This window comes from Balearica regulorum, chromosome Z, assembly GCF_011004875.1.
Source record: "Balearica regulorum gibbericeps isolate bBalReg1 chromosome Z, bBalReg1.pri, whole genome shotgun sequence".
Taxonomy (NCBI): domain Eukaryota; kingdom Metazoa; phylum Chordata; class Aves; order Gruiformes; family Gruidae; genus Balearica; species Balearica regulorum.
This window is the reverse complement of record NC_046220.1, coordinates 5,109,176-5,124,466: the sequence shown is the minus strand read 5'-3', so window position 1 is coordinate 5,124,466 and position 15,291 is coordinate 5,109,176. Positions and strand designations below refer to the sequence as shown.

The window sequence follows — 15,291 nt, the reverse complement described above, 5'->3', positions numbered from 1 at the left end:
CTTTTCTTTTATGCTGTTGCCTTTTTAAAACAAAATAAGACAGTGAGAAGCTGTTAACATCAGTGCTTTTCAAGATCTGGACACTAAGGTGTTACTCTGCAATATTAAATTTGCATAGCAATAAAGACTTAGGAGAATGTTAGTACAACTTCTGTCTTCCCAGAACCTCTTATGGGTTGGGCTGTTTTGTTGCTTTTTGTTTGGGTTTTTTTATGTTTGTTGTGGGTTTTTTTTAAATATTGGAGGTACATCATTTTCTACCTCTCTTCCCATATACTTCAAAACCATGCTGTGGACCCACCCTACCTGGGACACATTTGGTTAGAGATGTGTTGGTCTTCATTTCAAATAAGGAAAATAAAAAGGTAGCACAGGTCTTGGGGGCTATATTTGAATTAAAAAAAAATAAGTAGAGTGTGGCACTGAGTTAAATGTAGTTTTTCTTTGGAGGCTGACATAATTCATCATTCTACAGGATTCTTAATGCTGAAAGGTATTTTGCCAATCCAGGCAATGAAACAGCAAAAGAAATAAGTATCTCTTCATGACAGCTAAAGGATACATGACAAAAAATACAAGCAAAGACACAAAAAAAAAAATTTAAGACAACAATGGTTCCCATTTCATCATTTGAGGAAAGGCAGATGGAGATAGGCAGTTCCTACAGCTCTAATATGCAGTTTTTGCAAAATAAAATATGATTTCTTGCACCTTGTGGCTGGCTTAAATTTTGTGTTACCACGACTGATGCTTTGCAATGATTTTCAGCAATTTAGGAGCTTAAGCATTTGGTAAATTGTAAAATACTCCATGTAACACAACATCAGTATGAAGTTTTCATATTGCTACAATATTTTTTTAGTAAGCTGAAGAAATACAGATGGGAATTTCTGTTGATTAAAATAGCCTAAATTTGATGTTAATAAAAAGTAACTTACTAAGATTTTACTGATTGATGAGATTTTTTGGATAAGCTACAGCAATTAACTGAAGTAATTCCTTCCATGAATAAAAACACGTGTGTACCATATAAACAAATAATAATATCTATAGCATTCAATAAACCTCATTTCTAAGGCAATGTTTTTAGCTTTGCTTTCAACAATCTGTGATCATGCTGTATGGGTGTGTGAAAATGTCTGACTCCTCCAATAGCTTTTGAACCTAACGGCCCAATGTTGACTCAGTCTTTACCAGGACTCAGAAGTAATTACTTTTTCTCAAGTTTTAGGAAAATTAAGATAAGATGAATGGATTCCCAGAAGCTCCCTCCTCTCCCTCCCCCTCGAGAGAAAGGGCTCAGGTCTGCATGTGGCTTTCAATCAAATAGTCCACAAGTGGTTCAGAACCAGCTACCTCCTCCTCAGGGAGTACTTAGAGAAGAAAAGAAGAGATGGTCATGATGTGGGAAGATGCAGGAGGCACAGACGCACAGAAATGTACAGCACAGATTCATGAAAAATTGCTGCTTATGGAATTGCTTGGTTGCTTTTAATTTTCTTGCCGGCACCCTATTTTCACTGTAGCACTGCATAGCAATTCACCTGAGACTTTGCTTCTCTGCTGTCACAGTACTACTCTCAAATATGCTGTGTTTTCTGTGCCTGATAGGTGAGGTTTGCTTTCATTCCTTCCTAGGCTCTGATACAATCCATGATCTTAGCTTAGGTGAAGAGGTATGGTAAAGGTCTAACTAAAACAGTGTATTTTCTAGCTCTGCTGAAATTAAAACTGTGGGATAGAAAAAGGCAGAACGTGGCCAAACCCCAGCATTCAGACAAGGAGGTCATGCAGGCAGTCACGTTGCCCAGGTACTTTATTCCCTGGGAAACAGAGGTGATGCCAGTGGGTGGATTGGCTGTCTAAAATGGTAAATTGGTTGGAAGGGTGAGAAAGCAGAGCAGGAAGGCAGATGCAGAATTGCTAGAAAGTCTGGCACAGATGCAACTAAACAAATTTATGTCAATGCAAATTACTTTTCATTCCCACAAGAATAAATTCTCCAGAGGAAATTCGAGTTACAGAAATGTGAGTTATACTTAAGCTGTAGACTGAAACAGTATCATGTGCACTGCTGTAAATCTCTCAGATACGTAAGTCCATAACTTTTCAAATCAGCATCTGCTTTAACTTGAGGCATGGAATTGCCAGGTGTTTAAAGAGAAGACAATTAAGGGTAGGAGGTAACAGCAGGATCTGTCAGTCCACCCTGCTCACACACAAAAGCTCAGAAGCACAAATGTTAAGAAGCACCCTTTGCCAGTGAGAAGGGACGCTTTGTTTTCTTGTGCAAGCATAACATGAGCTAATCTGTCGCTAAAGAGAGATTTCTTCCCACAGGGAAAAACCAGATTTTAAATGAAGGAGTAGTAGGCTCAAAATCCTGCACAGATATGCACCAGTGGAGACTCAGTCCCGTTGCCAGCTCGAATTCCATCAGAAAGGTAACTTTAGCCTTGTCTGAAACCTGCCAGTCTGACTTCATTCCTCTTGGAATTGCTGACCATCACCTCTCACCAATTTAGCCAGAAGCCAGAACCCTTTGTTCCCTAGAGAGAAAATAGCTTCTGATTTACTGCAGCTCTGTTGAAAATAGGCTGGAGCTTGTTTCACAAGCCCTGGAGGGAAACCTCCCATCCCTGACGTTCTGTGTCAGAAACAGCGAGTGCCCACCGCTAACCACCAGATGCAGAGGTATCTTTAGCTCACAGCACTCTTGCAGTTGCAAGCTGCTTTTTGCAGAAAGCGAAGCCTCTCAGATCATCTGCTTCCTCTTCTTTCTGAAGTACTATTAAACTGTTTTCTTGCTTAGTGTTACTGACAGCGGAAGATTCCATCACGTTGCCTCTGTGCTCTCCTGCTCCAGGGACCGGTCGTGCTTATTCCTTGTGTATGTCAAGGCAGCTCCTTGTTTCACAAACTCCTTCTAACCATCTATACTGCAACTTCTCATCAGTTAGAATAGAAGGATACTAGTAATTTAGCCTAATTTTCTATTTACTGTGCTAGACCCTATTCCTGTTATAAATTCTATGCACTTACTGCTGTTTACATGGTAAAATTTTCAGAATAGACCCGGAGCTTTGCGTCTTCTTACTATTTACTCTGTGATTGACACACTTCTCTAAACAGTGACACCTTTCACCGTTCTACGTATATACAAATAGAAAAATCAATGTGCAATTGCTGATTAAGAGGAAATGGGTATCCTTGCAAATTGTGCCATGTCAGTGAAGGCAGCAAAGATATTCATGGGATCTGCAACAGAACTATACATCAGCACATCTTGGAAAATCTTAGATTAAATATAAACAGTGTGCAGAAGTTACCATTTAAATGTCACATGTAACTAATGTTATTTATAACTAACTTTTAACTGCTCCTACACTAATTTTCCTCATGTAGCAAATGCCATATATCAGATGCAATATTTGAACCTCTCATCTTCCTAATCATCAGGAATGTCATGTTGAAGCATATTTATCAGACTTCCACCCCTTTTAAAGTAATTAGGGTCAGCAGTGATTTCACCATTATATCCTCAGGTATCTCTCACTTAAAAGTCAAACAGAATAGTGGGATGACAGCTAGTAATTTCCTGTTTAATATGTCCCAGCATTTGATCCACAATTCGTTAAAATCCAGCAATCGCTGTGTAATTATGGTTAGGTTACTCTGGAATGAGTTATACCACACTTTAAATCTATGGACTACTTATGTTTCTGTTCCTAGTAGTTTCTTACTGTGGAACTGATTTCAAAGTCAACAACAGAAATACAACTATCTTAAATAAATTGCTTTCATATAAGGAAATACTATCATAAGCAATAAATAGAATAGTGATGGAAAGAGTAGTAAGTGGACTATTTGAAAAGTATACATTAACAAACTACAAGGTCAAGAAGTTTTACATAATATAAACATAATAATTACATAATATAAACCACAGCACTTCACCTATTAACTTTTGCAATTAGATTAATACACTGTGTCTTAAACAAGTCCTTGTATGCTATAACAAAAATAGCTAAGAATTGGTTTTAACATATTGGATTTTAAAATTTTGTTTCTTCTAATTTAGAAACATTTCTTAATTGAAAAATTCATCCTAGGATGGAGGACATATAGGAACTAAGCTGTAAGTAGAACAGGACACTTAAACGATCCCAGTGTACTACTTGAAGGAACTTGTTTCATGGGAGTATATACATACCCATAAGGAAACCGGAATCTTCATATTCAGAATGGGTACTTCAGATGTGTAAATATGACCTTAGAGACAGTTACCAATTTTGCAAATATATTTTATACGCCTGACATGCAAATACTGGTTTCTGTACAGTCAGTAAGTGTATGCACAAGTTTTGTTGGCACCATGTGAGCAGCCATTTTTAAAAAAAACACTGGCTTTACGCAGATCTGATGTCCATGAAATCAGATCTAGCTACATCTTAGATAAACTCACATCTGTTACATGAAACAGTACTTCCTTTCCTGATTTTTCAGGTTTCAGTGACACCATTCATGAAGATATTAATTTAAAAATATTGGTCAAAAAGAGTTATTATTTTCCAGTAACTGGAAACTTAAGTGAAATTTTAAAATTAAAAAATAAATAATTTCCATTTTATTATTTTATGAGCTCCACTATACAAATATTTTTTGAAAAGACCAATATATAGCTGTTTGTTACCTGCATTACAGCTATATCTAGAAATACTCTATTTAAATTTTACACTTGAATTTCTCTATTAAGGAAGGATATCCATTTCTATTATCAATGCAGAATATGAGCCTGCTGAGTAATATATGCATTATAGTCTTTTGTTGATTTATGACACATTATGCATATAATTTCATTTATAGGAACACCTGTTAGCTACATCTGACAGAAATATCCTTTATTTAAATACAAGATACAGGTAGGTGGCTTATACTCAGTCATTGCAACTAATAAACACAAACTGAGAAAACTTCTATTGAAACTAATGAGAATTATATATTCCTCAATAGTGTGATTAAACCATTCATTTAAAAGTGCAGGGTAAACAGCATGAAAAATTGTCCAAGCTTGAAACGAAAGACAGTCCTCCACACAACGACTGAGATTATCCTGCATAGGTTACATCACAGGTCTCAGAGGAAGTTCCGTAGGTATTACGAGCGTAATCACATTTTCCTGTTTGTTCATTCTTATCAAGCTTTTTTCCTTTCCCTACCTCCTGTAAAAGCACCTATACAAACATCCAGAGGATACCTAAACAGCTGCAAAAATACAAAGATGTTTGTCAACGTGTAAATTTTTGTCCATCAACAGTCAGAGATACGCTGCAAAAACCTAAGGTCATTCATTGCTGAGAAACCTGATGGAACTTAGCTGCAATTAACTAAGCAGGTAAAACTGCTACATGCAAAATATTTTCAAATTCAAAATGGAAAAAAATGTTGTTTGTCCTTTGTAACTCAGTTTTTCATCTCTTCTTATGGAAAAAAACATAATAACTAATCAATCAGCTTCCAAAAATGAGGATACTTTCAGCATTTCTTAAAAAATAATGTAACTGTTCAGTATATCTATAAATGGAGTCACTCAATACTTACAGGCTCAGGAGAGACTCTGTACTTTATTTATGTGAAGACGTAAATTATAAATATAGACAAATATAAATAGGTTTCTCTCGCATTTAAATATAGGCAATAATAGGGAATTTAGACTTAAGGGCCACAGTCTTTAAGTCAGACTGACAGAGCATTCATGTAGCACTTGCTCCTATGCTACTGAAGTTAAAGGGGTGTTTTGCTGTGGCCTTTCAGGGACATAAACTCCAGCTCTCGGAACTGGAAAAATTTTTCCTCACCAGAGGAAAAATCCTGGTGCCGCTTAATTAATGCTGCTTAAATAACTATTACATACTAAAAAAGACAGCAGATCTGTCAGAGCGGATACTGCTAAAGACATATATGAAAAATCATATATGGAAAAATCACAAGCAGTTTTTGAAAGCAAATAAAATAAAGGTTCTTAGGTGTGCTTTTTTTGTGTGTGTGCCTTTTTTTTTTGCCCCAGTTTGTTATTATGACTTAACTCTTGCAACATTTCCTTTGGAAAAATACACCATTTGCATGGCTGGTCGACTTTCTGGGCCCCGTGTCCACTTATGCCCTTGCAGTTGCTGCTCTATTTCAGGTAGAACACACATCGTGGCAGCTACCGCCGCCGTGCAGTACTATATGAAAAGCAAACTCCCACCTGCTCCCTGTGTGCTAAGATAAGATGCCACCACCTCTGTGACTGAAACTTACCTCTTTATCATTTTTTCATCTATAACACACCTAAACTTTATAGATGGCAATTCCTTGGCATGGCCAGATATATGACCTGCAGTTTCTGCTTACTGATCAGTATCATCCTGTCTAGGATTGAATTTAGCTCTTGAATTTTCAGGTTTTTATATAAACGAAAACACAACACTGACCATTCCAAGTTAGCACTGACACAGGGCTGTGTAAGACCATACTGTGCAGTACAACACTCCGAGAACAAGCCAGCACAGGTGCACCTGGATGTGAACATGCTATGCCTGAAATAACAAGCCTGATCTCTGAAATATACTGTTTTGTCAATGTATTTTGCCAGATACAAGCTGATAGTTATTGAGATGTAACAATTACAACTAGAAAATCTGAATGCAAGAACCAGTAAAATTTTATTACCTGGATCCTAGGACATCAGCCTAAACTTGGCAGGTAAAAAGAATCCAAAAGTCAAACCACAGTGGCTTTTCTAAAAACCAAAATCCTGCAATGCCATAAAAAGCTGTAGCAAGGTGCATCAGTGAACGTGCATTTTCTCAGACAGAATGATAGAAAAATATTTGGCCACAGGAAAATACACTAAGTAGAACACTTTGAGTGTTCTGGTACAGTTCTCCATTGGTTTTGCTATACACAATTTCATTTTTTTTGCACTCTCTTACGCTATGTGTACTTTCAATGGTATTAATCTTTACAGGCGCATTTTCATAGCACCTGGTTAGGATTTGTGGAAAAAAACATTATCTGCTTCGTCACTGTAGAAGGTCTGAAAGAAAAAAAACCTGCGCACAGACTTATCAGGCAAAGGGCAGCAGCAAACAAAGCTTCTGACTCCCTGTTAGCACAGGCCAAGGTGTGGCCAGGAGGCTGTGCAATGTCTCCACACAGAGTCCTACTGAACACTGCTCTCTTGCTTGAAATGGTTGTGTCTGATAATTCACTTGCTGATATACTATATAACCTAAGACGAATATTCATTCAGATGAATATGGTATGTTTGCACTGGCGTGGTACAAAACACCAAATAAAAGACGACAGCAAACAGTCTAAAACTAGAAATGTATCAAACTGAAAAATACAGTACAAAATACACAGTATTTTGAAAAGCCATTGGTAATGTGGTAATAATTAGAGTAAAACGTATACTGACATCAGTGTATTACACTTAAAGAAATAAATTTGTTTAAAAGTTAAAACAATTACTCTTTGTTTAAACTCGTAAGCTCTGCACAACATTTAAATGATATGGCACAGACACTTTCCAAATGCTTTCCAATTCTCAAGAAAACAGCAACGGAATAGGTTCTGAGCACATCTGTCATGATGTACTAATAATAAAGGTAGGAAAAGTATTTCCATCAATGTTCATGACTGGAATGACTGGGTTGAAGCATGGCCACAGTCAGATCAGCAAGGAGCAAGATCTGCCAGAAGAAAAGATTTTGAACCTCAATGTTCTAATAAACATAAGGCTACAGACTCTAAGGCATATTGTGCTGAGGCTGAGTATCGAACTGTAACATCAATTTGTTTCCGAAAGGAAGATTTGCTGAGTGCACTGAGGGCTCATGAAAAGGGACTGAAATACCACACGTCTATTTACACCAGCAAACCCATGAAATATGCAAAATTAGAGGGGAGGAAAAAAAACCAACTTCTTTTCCAGATGCAGCCTGAAGTGAAGTGAGACAAGCGAAAACCTATGCCTCTATGTAATGGTGCTGTTCTAAAACTGAAAAGAGAAAGTGAACAATTAGAGGCAACTATATAAAAGCTTTATAAACCATTTTGGAAGGACGAGAAAAGAAACCAAGAGAACAGTATCACATACTAATAAAAATTATTACCTCAAGGTAGTTGTTCACATGTATTTTTGCATTTTTTTAATAAAATAAAGGTAGTGCTTCTGTAGGATTCAGTAGTAATTTCTTTATTAAAGTTGTATACATACTGACTCTTAAGATAGGATACAATATCTATTAGTATGGGGATTATAATCTTTTATTTGGGTTTAATTAATCTACAGATTAAACATTTATTTGAAAGCATATCAAACTACATGTGAACAAAATGAGTAGGGACAGAAGGTTATGGAAGAGTTTGGAGGTTGAAAGAGATCATTTCTCGTGACAAAAATGTTCTTGAAAATCAATAATAATTAGGAAGTCATTAAATAAAAATAACATTGGAAAACTATTGATCTTCTAAAATGAAGGGAAAGATTTTAAATATAGCTTATCATTAATGATCTATTCAGAGATTCAATACAAACACAAAATTCAATGCAAACAAAAGTTTCTAATTTGTACCATGAACATTGGAGAACTGACAGCAAAGACTTAAAATTAAATATGAAGACAGTGATGATGACCATTCAATGATTACCTGATGATAATCATTCTGGGAGCACAGTCAGCTTTATTCCATAAAAATAAAATATAAACATTATGGAAGTGAAGAATTTAAGTTACAGGAAATAAAACCACCATACTCAAGTTCTTACCCAGACTCTCCTTACCTTTTCACCTCCCCAGCAACACATGTGGCCTCCCATAGGGTTATAACAGGTAGGCTATGCAGGTAGGAAGAATCAGCACTCACTCTGTAATTGTTTATTATACAGCTGTGGGAGTACAAGAGGAAGAACTGGAATAGCTGGAGCATTCCAGGTTCTTCATTACAGGAAGGCTGCTTTCTTATCACTCCATCCTGCGACAGAAAGATTGAAAATTCCCATTGCTATTTATTTCTGAGATATGATAACACATTTGGAAATGTGGAAATAATTTGCACTCAGGTAGAGGACAGAAGCAGGTTTTATGCTGAAATGAGAAGTGAAAGTGAAGGTTACGTGGTGTTTGTATCTATGATCCAAGCAACACCTTCTCTATAAATAACTGAAACACTGGGTCATTCACTTTACCTGGCTCTTCATCCTAATAAGCACTAATGTTTAACAGCTTTCAAATGTTGTAAAATAACTAATTACTCCTCTGACACATCGGTGAAATAGCTTCTTACTTTACTGATGGAGAAAGTGTAACCTTGTTCACATGACTTGCCCAAGGCCATACAAATCAGCGACAAACCCAGCCTGAAAACTCTTGAGTTCTTAATCATGCATTCAGCTGCCTGTAACATCTCACTGCACCAATCCTATGGTACATACTATTGTATTAGTCCCACCTGTGTATGAGTGGTATGGCACAAGTATCCTACATACACCAGGGTCTCTGATTTAGTAATGTAGCTCAAAGGCCTCAATGCTGCTCTAATTCATGCTACACTGCAAGACATAGCTTTGCATCCCACAGTCTTTGCAGTATGAACTAGCTCTATGAAGGTCACCTGCCACTATTAATAAAGCAATGGCAATTATGGCTGTGACTACTCTACATTAGCGAACCAAGCATCCCTGATGGGGATCCAGACGGGAGCTCTCCTGGTTCCCTCAGTGGGGTGGCTGCACGCAGAGTCCCAGCTGGGATGGGTGCTTGCTGTACGTATGTCCACCGCTGAGCAGCACCGAGCTGGCGGTCTGCTGGGAGATGCTGGGAGATGCAGCGGGAAAGGTTGCTATGCCCTGGGCTCTGCAGGCAATCCTTTTCAAGTGCCTGAGAACACTCAGTTTTATCTACAAGCACAGGCAGATGGTTAGCTCTCCACAGGCAGAATCCTGTGCTGAGAATTTTCTTTACCATAAATCAACAAATAAACAGGTAGTTCTAATGGCAGCACTAACAAATGTGCAATGATGTACTTTTACGTGTCAGACTCAGTTTTGGCCTTTCTACAGATTGGCCTTCAAATTAGGTCAGAAAAATCGTAATCTACCTGTGCTCTGACATTTCAATACTGGACCAAGTGTAAGGGATACCAGGCCCAATAGCCAGCAAAGAAAATCATGGATATTCCCTGATTCACCATCCCACAAACTGAACCTAGGAAATATGCAAATAGACTTTTTGTAGAATCTAGCCTGACACCATCCATGCAGCAGGAATGAAAGACTAACTATCCTAGCATCATTTATACCAGGGACTGCAGAAAGAGACATATTTGCAAATGCACAAAAAGCATCAAGAAAAATACTTACACTTGTTCCTTCATCCAAATACATTCATGTAAATAAAGCTCCACGAAGGCTTGTATAACGGGAGTCAACTTGAAAGCTTTAAGAGGAAATGCAGAGTGATGTGCGTTACCTGCAGCGCCAAGTGACAGGGAACAGACAACTTTCGCCTGCAAAGTGAACAGAAATGGTGTGTCAGGGGCAGCAATGCAAGAACTCACCTGGTCCTACTAGAAGCTCTCTTTCTGTAGAATCCTTGCCAAATTTAAAACTAGTCTCCTCAAAATAAACCTCCTGAAGGAGTGCCGTAGCTACATTACTCCGTCCTGCAGGAAACACTTAGCACAGCTGTCCTTCCAGTCCCCACACACCCATACACATGCTCCTGCCCTGGAAGGCAATTAGAAAAGCCTGCCTCAGAAAGGGAATCTTATAAATATTTACACTGCATTTCTATACTTAGGCATATCACTTCTATAACAGCAACAAGGCTGTGCTAAAATAATTTTATTTAGAAATCTGTCAGGGAAAGCAAACAGCAGTAAATAAAAACCCACAGAGACAGCAGGCTACAACGTTATTTGAAATTGTAATACTGACACACAGTAATGCAAAAGCAAAGTTCTAAGAAACTGCTGTTGAAACTGCAATTTCTTAAAACAGAAAAATGGCACGGTATGAACGCATTACAACATTGTAAACGGACGGCTGGAGCCAGGTTCTCCTTTCACTGACGCTGAGTTCAAATCTAGCATAATTCCACTCATCTTAGTGGTGTAGCTAGAAGTAAATTTTGCCTTTAGAAGGCAAGATATGAAACTTAATTTCAACAGATAAAAAGAGGTTGGCTGAAGAGCTGTGAAAGTGGGAGTAGTAGTTTGTTTTAGTGGCCTCAGGAAAAATTCACTTAATACTTTTGGGTAATGCAAAGCTTTGAAAACCTGAATGTTTAGATGCCTTCTGAGAACTCTCGAGAGACATACAAGTGTCAACGTGCTGCTATTTGTCAGCTCTTTTAACACTGGGGGGTGGGGAATAAAAATCAAAAGATATCTACATGTTATATTGCCTGGTAATGTTTGTCACACAACGTCTTCTTGATCATAGAGCTACTTACATTCGAGGTGAACCTGGCATGCCAAGCAAACCCCCTTAAGTTAACAGAATTATTAATGACAAAGATAGGCTTGGGGGTGTGAGAGTCTGGAGGCTTGAGTAACAAGTTAAAAAAAAAAAAGTACAATTTCAGAAAAGTGCAGAGTAAATACCTTTTTAGTAGCAATGCAGTCACAACTCTCACAAGATAAACTATCTTTTAGACTCTAGAATGTATTTTTCTTATTCTTAGTGTGAGAGTATCAGGTCTTTGCAATAACACGCAAAGGAAAGGGTCCTTCTTAGGTCAATTTCTCTCAGAAAACCAACCCGTTTGCAGCTTGGCCACCGCGTACGAAGGCAGCCAGGCCAAAGGCGCCGGCTCTTCCCACAGCCCGAGGGTTTCTGCCCCTAGGCCGGGGTGGTGGGGCCGCCGGACTTGCGCCGCGGCAGCGAGACCCGGCGGCCACAGCGCGGGCCGGAGCTGCCCCCGAACGAACCCCGCCGGGGCGGTACGGAACGCCTGCCCCCGGGAGGGCTCCACCTGCGCCAGGGGCACGCCACCGGCTGAACCACCGCGGGAGCGCCGGCAAAACCCACCCCCCACTTCTAACGGCGGGGCCCGGGCCCGGGCCCGGGCCCTCCTCACGGCCAAGCTCACCCGCACAACACCTACCACCCACCCAGCAGGGTGATTTGGCCATTTTTATTTATTTTTCCCTCAGACGGTGGGAGGGTGGGTACCCTCCTCACCCCCCCGCCCCCGGCTACACACACGCGTGCGCCTGTGTGTTTGTGTGCGAGTGTGAGGGGGGGCGCGGCGCGCAGGCGCGGTGCGGCGCGGCCCGTCTCGCTCCCGCGCGCTCCCTGGCTGGCCGGCGGGAGGCGGGGTGAGAGCGCGGGGCCGCGGCAGCCGCTCCCCTGGCGGCCGCCGGGGGCCGAGGCACCGCGCCGGGGCCCTGCGGAGCTGCCCTGCGCGCCCAGCCCCCGCCCAGCCGGGTATTGTTCGCAGCCCGTCTCCGCCGGGGAAGTTTTGCCCTCGTCCCGGCTCCGCTCCCCGCCGGGGCGGGGCGGGGGGGGGGGGGGCCGGGCCCCTTTGTCGCCACCTCCCCGGCGTGCGGCTGCCGGTGGAGGGGGGCCGGACCGGGGGTTGGGGGGGGGGGGCGGGAGGCTCAACATGATGGCGGCCGAGGCCGGGGGTGAGGAGGGCGGCTCGGTTACCTCAGCCGGGACGGCGGCAGCCGCCGGCGGCGCGGAGCCGGGACACTACCCCGCCGTGTGCCGGAGCAGGGGGCCGGGGCCGCAGGCCCCCTTCCCGGCTGGCTCCGGCGGCGGCAGCAGCAGCCCAGGCGCCGGCCCCCCGGCTGGCCCGGCTTTGTGCTTGGGGCTGGGGCTCCTGGAGCCGGGCGCGGGGCCTGTCCCTCCGGCGGTCGGCGGCGCCGCCACAGCAGCCGGCTCGGGGCAGGGACCGGAGGCGGCCCGGGCGACCGATCCCGGCACCGCCGCCTTCCCCCCGCTGCCGCCGCCGCCCCCCTTGGCCGGGGGGCTGGGGACTGTGGACGAAGGCGACTCGCTGGACGGGCCGGAGTACGAAGAGGAGGAGGTGGCCATCCCGCTCAACGCGCCCCCCACCAACCAGTGAGTAGCTGCCGCCCCGCCGGGGCCCGCCACGCCCGGCCGCTCTCCCCCTCACCCCCCCCCCGCGGGCCGCCCGGGAGCGGGGATTGCTGCGCCGGGCCCCCGCGTTCGCCCGGTGCAAAGCGTGTGTCAAACTCCCGTGGAAGTCCCGCAGAAGTTTTGCCCCCGCCCCCCCCCCCCCCCCCCCCCCTTTTCCCGGTTCCGCTCCAGCAAGACGGCTGCTCCGCCGGGAGAGTGCCCGGGGACGGGAGCCCAGCTGCGGGCAGATCCGCCGCCCCGGCCCGGAGGCTGCTCGGCGGAGGGGGCGGCCCGGCCTTGTGCCGTGGGTGAAAGGCGAGCCGCGACAGCCCCGTCATTTGGAGGCGGTATTCCGGTAATAACTGGGGTCAGCTCCTGGAAAAAAGGCGCTCTGCTCGATCCGAGTTAGGTTTTTTTGCAAGTTTTCATAGCGATACTGCAAGCTGCCAGGAAGAGTGAGCTATTCCGGTTGTGGTTTAACTACCTGTTGGGGAGACTTTTCCAGTCTCCGGTAGCGCCGTAGTCTTTCTCAGAAGAGCCGTAATTTTTTTAAAAATACAAGCTAACAAAAATGCTATCCGTGCCATAAAATAATTCATATGCCATGTCATAATTTTGAATTGGATTGCTTTCTACTAAAAAAAAAAAAAATTAGCTTTTGCGTTTTGTACACAAACATAGCCAAAGTACTGCACACGTGTTTGGTCTTTTTTTAAACTTAGGCAGTCTTGAAACATGGATTTAAAATTAATTATAATTCCTTCTAAACTTAGCAGAGAAGCTGTTTCTATAAATAATGTCTAACTGCTTTGCTGCTCAACCAATTTAAAATAAAGTTGTTTTTAATTAGATTGTGTTTGGAGAGAGGAAGCAGTTGAAAAAAGAAACTGTAAACCTGCAGTTATGTTTTATTACACTTATCCATCCATTAGGTTAATCGGGATTCCTGCAGTGCTGGTAATAGAAAGAATTTTGTACTAGAGGCAGACCAGTTCTGTGTTTATATTGTGTGAAATATAAGATCAGATAATGTTATATAGCATTCATGTAATTAGTAAGTACTCTAAACACAACCTTTGGATTTAACTGCAGAAAGTCTGCAGGTTTACCTAAAGCACTTGCAAGGCTTGTATTAGAACAGAAAGTAGCCCTCGAGCAGGTACCTTGCCCTCCCCAAAATGAAATTGCTTCAAAGGCTTCAATTGCTTCCATCAGTATCTAGAAATACGTTGTTTCTGAAGTTACAGTGAGTTTAATCGATAATTTGGGGTTTTGAGGTGCAGGGTGGAAGATGTGTTCAAGATATAGGTCAGAAAGTTAATCTGAAAACCCATCTGAATTTGGGTTCTCATAACTCCACTGTCAGAGTTAGTTTATGCACTATTGCAGGTACTTCCCAGATTTCAGGAGCCATTGCAGTTGTAAGAAGTCCTCCTATAATGTAACGTTATAGAATTTCTTTTAAATTAATCTCTCTAACCTTGACAGGCTTCCTAGTAATCATTAAGGCCTTGTTCTGTGAAGACAGTGTTTGAATAGTCTTAAACTTGTAGACTTCCCTAACGAGCTAGAAATAGGATTAGGCAGACTTGACAAAGGATAAGGAGGGACACAGAAGCGCATAAAAGCAAAGTTACTTCTTCAGTATTGTGTGTCAAGCTGGTGAGATACAGAATTCTGCTCTTCTGCTTTTCTCTTTGAAAGATCAGACTGCTTCTTCTGTTAGACCCAGCTAAGTTCCTCAGAGAGCTGAGGAAAAAGCCAAAAAGCTATTTCTTTTTTTAAATATTTTTTTAGAAAGTGGGATAATTATTTATGAATAATCACCTGTTTCATTCTAAATAATTGCTACCACATTTACAATTCTGAGTGGATTTTTGCGGTCAGAATATTGTCTTGATTGTCATGTGCAAGGATGATAGTTAACTTTCATGAAAGAGGATGTTAGATTTCTGACAAGGAGTACTTGCTAGGGGAAGACTGCAGAGGCCCTGATTTTGTTTTGGTTGACAAGGGTGCTTACTTTATTCAGACGAAGGAGGCATTGAAGTTTTTGCAGGACCAGGGCATAGCTCTGTAGTTAAATGTTCTTCTCTTGGAAGATTCTTTAATACAGAAACATCTAATAAATAAAATACATTTAAAAAATTGAT

General features: G+C 41.9%; 1 protein-coding gene and 1 long non-coding RNA gene across 2 annotated transcripts in view; one reads left to right on the top strand and one right to left on the bottom strand.

Annotated features, from left to right (window-relative positions):
* Window positions 1-8,272: 8,272 nt before the first annotated feature.
* On the bottom strand, window positions 8,273-12,841 carry LOC142599374 (uncharacterized). The gene is made up of 4 exons (XR_012832918.1): window positions 12,704-12,841; window positions 11,505-11,597; window positions 10,412-10,777; window positions 8,273-9,024 (listed from the first exon to the last, which is right to left on the bottom strand). It is a non-coding gene; the product is annotated as an uncharacterized LOC142599374 (long non-coding RNA).
* RASA1 (RAS p21 protein activator 1) overlaps window positions 12,647-15,291 on the top strand; it is a 64,918-nt gene continuing 62,273 nt past the window's right edge. The window contains exon 1 of the mRNA XM_075739273.1: window positions 12,647-13,120. Coding sequence (XP_075595388.1) covers window positions 12,660-13,120 — 461 coding nt within the window. The 5' untranslated portion in view covers window positions 12,647-12,659. The remainder of the gene's footprint in view (window positions 13,121-15,291) is intronic.